Source organism: Austrofundulus limnaeus, unplaced genomic scaffold (genome assembly GCF_001266775.1).
Source record: "Austrofundulus limnaeus strain Quisiro unplaced genomic scaffold, Austrofundulus_limnaeus-1.0 Scaffold235, whole genome shotgun sequence".
In the NCBI taxonomy this organism is placed as follows: domain Eukaryota; kingdom Metazoa; phylum Chordata; class Actinopteri; order Cyprinodontiformes; family Rivulidae; genus Austrofundulus; species Austrofundulus limnaeus.
The window spans coordinates 272,895-279,175 of record NW_013952637.1 but is presented as its reverse complement, the minus strand read 5'-3'; the positions used below and the strand labels follow the sequence as shown (position 1 = coordinate 279,175).

The following is a 6,281-nucleotide window of genomic DNA, read 5'->3' as shown; positions in this document are numbered from 1 at the left end:
TTAGTTAGCTTCAGACAGAGTTAGTTAGCTTCAGACAGAGTTAGTTAGCTTCAGACAGAGTTAGTTAGCTTCAGACAGAGTCAGTTTCAGACCTCCAAATGTTTGCTGCTCGGCTGACAGCGAGCTGTGCGATGTGGCGACACCTTTACCTGCAGGCGGAGCAGGTTACTGACAGGTGTGAACACAACCAGGTTCCACTTTAGCACCAGATCCAAACAGAGCGTTGGGCACACAGGTACAGTTAAAGATTTGTTGTAATGAAGTCCAAACTGAATGATTGGAGCCATGATGTCAGTGAGTCACAGAACTCAGATGGACAGAAGACATAAAGAGCGTCGTGTCCATCACCTGGACATGGGGTACCAGCAGGGACGGTACCTTTGACATTTGAATCAATTCAGTACCGATATCCAGTACCTGGGAATCAGTACTGATACCCAACGGTACCAATTTTCTGTACTTTGTGTGTTGTTTTTTTTAATAAACAATTTTTAACAATTTATTTCTTGATATATAAAATTTAACAAATAAAGGCAAAATCCAACTCTTTGTATTGTAAAATCAGTTGCTTAATTTCTTTAAAGTGAAAACTCTTGAAAACAATTAACACTGTGTTTTCTTATTGCACAAATTAAAATCCAGCTCCACGTGTTTCTATTGATGTCATTTTCTTGCTAGAAAAAGTGTGTGATGGAGGTCCATGGAAGGCAAATAAGTTTAAATCAAATAAGCAAAAGAGGATGGAGTTAGGGTTGGGCAAAATCGTATCGTGCAATTAAACGTCAAAAAAAACTTTAATCGATTATTTTTGGGCACTTGATGATTAATATGATTAATGCCACCTGTCAGTGCTCTCGATGCTCCTCTCCACTTCAAATATGATGAACATTAAAAAAAAAAAAGTTCTGTAATTTTTTTATCATAACTCTGGTTTTACTTGGTCTATCAACACAATTTAAAACATTGATTTATAGCCTGAAGTCTGTACTTCTGACACARTTTGGAACTGATTTTTACAGAGAGCAAATCTTTCCCACTAGAGTGATTTAAACTAGTCATGTGACTAAAGTATGAGGGTGTCCAGGGACTCCAGGTGACTAATCGTTATCGGCTATATACCACAATTAATCGTGATTCATTTTTTTTGCCAATATTGCCCAACACTAGACGGAGTTAAAATAAACAAAAAGGTATTTAAGCTACATTCAGAACAAAAACATTCATTTAAACCAGGTGTGTCAAATCAGGGAAACATCTAAACATGCAGGTAAGCAGTCCTTGAGGACCAGGGTTGAGAATCACTGCTTTAATACATGTTATCTGATTTATTATTTACAAATAAATGGCAAAGAATCAATGACTTCCAGAGGCAACACTAAAAAAACCCCACATAAAACTGAGTCAATATTATATTTTGAAAAAGTCTCATCAAGCTCAGAAGGTCTTGAGGTGTTGGTCAACATTTAAAGCAGTGATTTTTAGATRTTTCCCTGATTTGACACAYYTAGTTTGAATGAATGAGTGATTAACAATCTTCTGAAGACCTGYTGAAGAGCAGGGAAACAAGTCAAACATGCTGGATAGGGGTCCTTGAGGACCAGGGTTGGGAACCACTGACTCCAYCAGATAATTCAGAGGYGGTCTGTTCACTAAGTTTCACTTTCAAGCTACATTCAGACTGAGCTCTGTTTACTGAACCAGCAGCTGCTGAYGTCATTATGCTYTTACACGATGCTGCGTTCAGGACAAGCATGGAAAATCTCCAACTCTTMAGCAAATATGGTCACAATGATGCGTTCAGGTACCCAAACATGGAACTGTTTGATGTTACGTTAACAGGTACTTGGTAGCATCAATCCATCTTCTTCTGCCTATCCGGGGTCGGGTCGCGGGGGCAGCAGCTTCAGAAGGGAGGCCCAGACCTCCCTCTCCCCAGCCACTTCTTCCAGCTCCTCYGGGGGAACTCCAAGGTGTTCCCAGGCCAGCCGAGAGACATAGTCCCTCTAGCGTGTCCTGGGTCTTCCTCGGGGCCTCCTCCCGGTGGGACGTGCCCGGAACACCTCACCAGGGAGGCGTCCAGAAGGCATCCTTACCAGATGCCCGAGCCACCTCAACTGGCTCCTCTSGACGTGGAGGAGCAGCGGCTCTACTCTGAGTCCCTCCCGGATGACCGAGCTTCTCACCCTATCTCTAAGGGAGAGCCCAGACACCCTGCGGRGGAAACTCATTTCGGCCGCTTGTATCCGGGACCTCGTTCTTTCGGTCATGACCCAAAGCTCATGACCATAGATGAGGGTAGGAACGTAGATCGACCGGTAAATCGAGAGCTTCGCTTTCTGACTCAGCTCTCTCTTCACCACGACGGACCGGTACAGCGCCCGCTTTACAGCAGACGCTGCGCCAATCCGCCTGTCGATCTCCCGCTCCCTTCTTCCCCCATTCGTGAACAAGATCTTCAGATACAAACTCCTCCACTTGAGGCAGGACGACCCCCCTGACCCGGAGAAGGCACTCTACCCTTTTCCRGCTACTTGGTAGTACCGACAGAATTTGGTTGGTACTTATAAAAGTATAGAATTCAGTACCCATCCCCATCATGGAGCCAGACTCTACTCAGTGAGCTACATGGRTTCTCCTTCCTGTGGGCCCTCCACCTGCAGGGGAGGGGGTACAGGTTGTCGCACTCTGTCCATTGACCCTTTCTTGTCCAATCCGAGTCTTGGGACATTACATCTTCAGTGACAGAGCTCGAGCTGAAACACCGGTCCTGGAGGGCCACTATCCTACATTTTACCTGTTTCTCGGCTCCAGCACACCTGGTTCAGTGATTGAATCACCTCTAATTCTGTAGAAACCTCCAKTCCTGCAAACCAGGTGTGTTGGAGAGAGAAGGTGTCCCTCAAGGACTGTATTTTGACACCTGGTGACATGGCATGGATTCAGAAACTGATGATCTGTAGAGGGTTGGATCTTGTTTCCYTCTGATGCTGATGGGGTGAGGCACCGGGTAGGTGGGGGGGGTCTAGCCCCCCAGTTCGCCGTGTGTTGGTGTTTACCCGGGAAGAGGAGACGGAAGCTTCCCTGTGGATTCTGCCCTGGCTGCTGGACCAGCTCTTTACCCTCACTGTGATGCTTTGAGGGGCGCGGGAGTTGGTCCAACCAGTCTACATGTGTTTTGTGGACCCTGAGTTTGCTTCAGATGTAAAAACTAAAATCTAACGAGTGTTTTCATAGCAACATAAACCACAACAAACAGAAAATATTYCTGCAGAAAAACACCAATCAAACAGCAGTAAACAGAAGTGTTTCAGACTCTCCAACTATCTGCTCTTCACTGTGATCAAAGCTGCAGTTGGAAAACCAGCAGGATTAGCCAACAGTTGTGTTCACTAACCAGGCTAACAATCATTAGCAAACCAAGCTGATAATGCTTTTTATGCATTTTAAGAAGTTAAACTCGAACAACTTGTTCCCCAGCAGACAYGCACATAATTCAAATACAAAAAGGTCAAAGCATCTTTATAGCTAAGAAACTCAGCATAATTCACTAATTTTGTCACATAACTGGCAAATTTTCTGTTCTCAGCTGAAGTGAAACAGGAAGTGACATCAAAGGTTAACTCAAAAGGTTTTAGTTTATTGAAACACCATTTGAGTGTTCATCTCTGATAGAAACTCAAAATACTTTAAACAYCAGATTCTTCTCTACAGTCTGTTATTGTAGCATCTCTGTTTACACAGACAGTCCTCTGTGACATCACTTCCTGTTTCTCCAGGTGCAAATATCTGAACAACTGTTCATCTCAGGGGAGTGAATTTTTTCCAACATGTTCTCAATGTTACTGTTCACAAAATTAATTTACTTTTATTACAAAAAGTTGTCAGGTAAAGCAGAGGTTCTCAATTTGGGGTCTTGGGGGTCCACAACAAATGTCACTAAATTGCTAAATTTGGTTTTTATTTTTAAAAAATGCACGGAGAACAATGAACTAATCAAACAAACATAATAAACTTAATAAAAATATATATTCCCATGGCATTTAAGGGTTGAAATGACAATAAATTTTCTTTTAAAACAGAATAGGGTTTGTGAGGGGGTCCCTGGAATTTTTTCACCCTTGTAAGGGGTCCCAAATGGCTCGAGAACCCCTGGTTTAAAGCACCCCTGTGTGAGTTACTGAGATACAAATCAATGAGTGAAAATCATTAATAACTGCATAATATCACAACTTTGCAAGAAGCGATATTGATTTCCAAGCATCTGGTTGATTTCTCTCACTTGGAACGTAAAAACAACGTCCAACCACAGATGGACCAACACCAGATGAAGATGAACTGGGTCCACGTTTAAAGAAGCTCATTATAAAAACAACACCAGTCTGAAAGGTGACAAAACATCGCATCACGTACCCCAAATGGGCAGATCATCGATGTACATCTGGTACCAGTAGTGATTCTTTATGGCGTAGACGAAAGCATCCTGTTTGGCTTTGTCCATCTCAATGTTACAATAAGTCATCTGCATGACTTCCTCTGCAAAGAGAATAAAAAACATGAGACAGAAGCCCACGCTGCATCACTAAAGTGAACAGCTGAAGCAGGGCGTACCTTTGAACTTAATATCCAGGCCGCTGAACTCCAGCTCCACGCCCTGCAGAGCCTCCCCGAGGGTCTCGTGGTAGTGGCTGATGGTCTTCTTGATGCCCGCGCAGAAGGGCAGCGAGAAGTATTTGTAGGTCTCCTGTCGGTTGTGGTAAGGCCCCACYGTGTTCATCCACAAAACCACCTCCTCTCCGTCTGTGTACTGTGAAGGGAACACACAGGTGAGGTTGGCCACACCTGTTCTGCAAGTCCATCTGGTTACTTATCTTTAACATAAGTCTTTTAAACTTTAAATTACCGATTCACGTTAATCACAAAGCCGTATCAGTCACTTAACACTAAAATGGTGACTATAAAGAATCAAAATAACCACATTGACTGGAGTATTTATTTGGAAGCTGCATTAGCATGTATGCAAACAGAGTTACTGATGTGCTTCAGCCACGTTTGAGGAAGTTAACTTCATTCATTGTGCTCATTATCTCACCCAAAAGCYTCTCTACAAAGAAAACAAGCTCATTTATCATGACGACAAGCTGTTAGCTTGGTGTTAGCTTGTTGGGACAGTTTGTGCAAAAAGTGCCCCTCTGGGTCAACTGTTCGCGGCACGAAAGGCCTCATCGTCTGCCCGGTGTTTTCACCAACACAACCGTTTGTGTTGTTTCAACCTGCCTCCAGGTTGCCTCCTGCAGTCGTTTAGCTAGCTGCCGTGTTTGGAGCAGTTTCCACCGGGTTAAAGGAAGCCCGAAGAGGAGCAGCAGAGAGTAACTGACAAGCGTTAGCCACAATGAGCACTTTAAGGCCGATAAATGTCAACACGTTCGCTAAATAACTGTTTATCAGTTTAAAGGCTCGTAAAGTGTCGATAAATTACACAACAGGCCAGAGACACGAGCCCCAYCACGTCTGGAGCAGTTTTTAGGACTGCAGCTAGCCACCGCTAATAGTTAGCATGCTACATTGAGCATAAACGTCCATTATTTTCACGGCTCCCCCCCCTTTTTTTTTCAGTCGGCCTCCTAAAACTTTGACTCACCGTGTGGTCGTGTTCATCCGCGCCGACAGGTAATAACGAGCCCGTTAATGAGATGACCACCGCGGCTACCTTCCACCAGGAAGACCCCATCGTTATATTCGGCGAAAGTATGCAGAAAGATTGAGGTTGTTAGCTTCGCGGGGCTATCCAACCTTCTTCCTGGTTGTATGACAGAGGCAATTTTCAGGAATACGCTCCGTATGCGCTTCAAGCGCTGGCATCGCTCTCGCGTTTGATTGGCGGAGGCGGGTCACGTGGCGCCGGSCGGCCAATCAGCGCGGACAGCGAGGGCAGGAGGAGCGGTTGTTAAAGCTTCAGCCACGTCATCCGACTGCCAAGAGCTCCGCCGCTGACAGAGCGCGTGCACGAGGCCCGTACGCGCGCGCGCACACCGGAGCTTCACAKAATAAAAAACCTGCTCATTTAAAATTTATCTTCAAACTTATAGAATGCTTCAAATATACAACTTGAAACTGCAGAATATATGTTACTATAGTAAAATCACAACAATAGCAAAAGTTGATAACAAACTGCATTTGTTTTAAATTCTATGAACTTTAAAGTGATTTAGACAACTGGTTATCCCAGGGGTCTGCAACCTACGGCTCTGGGGCCACATGTGGCTCTTTGGTCCCTCTGCATG

At 44.4% G+C, this 6,281-nt stretch overlaps 1 protein-coding gene across 1 annotated transcript in view; it reads right to left on the bottom strand.

Annotated features, from left to right (window-relative positions):
• The window catches only part of tm9sf3 (transmembrane 9 superfamily member 3), a 16,208-nt gene extending 10,353 nt beyond the window's left edge, over nucleotides 1-5,855 (bottom strand). The window contains exons 1-3 of the mRNA XM_014019883.1: nucleotides 5,639-5,855; nucleotides 4,609-4,804; nucleotides 4,411-4,533 (exon numbers count right to left, since the gene is read on the bottom strand). Of these exons, the coding sequence (XP_013875337.1) occupies nucleotides 4,411-4,533; nucleotides 4,609-4,804; nucleotides 5,639-5,728 (409 nt within the window). The 5' untranslated portion in view covers nucleotides 5,729-5,855. The remainder of the gene's footprint in view (nucleotides 1-4,410; nucleotides 4,534-4,608; nucleotides 4,805-5,638) is intronic.
• Between the last annotated feature and the right edge of the window lie 426 nt (nucleotides 5,856-6,281).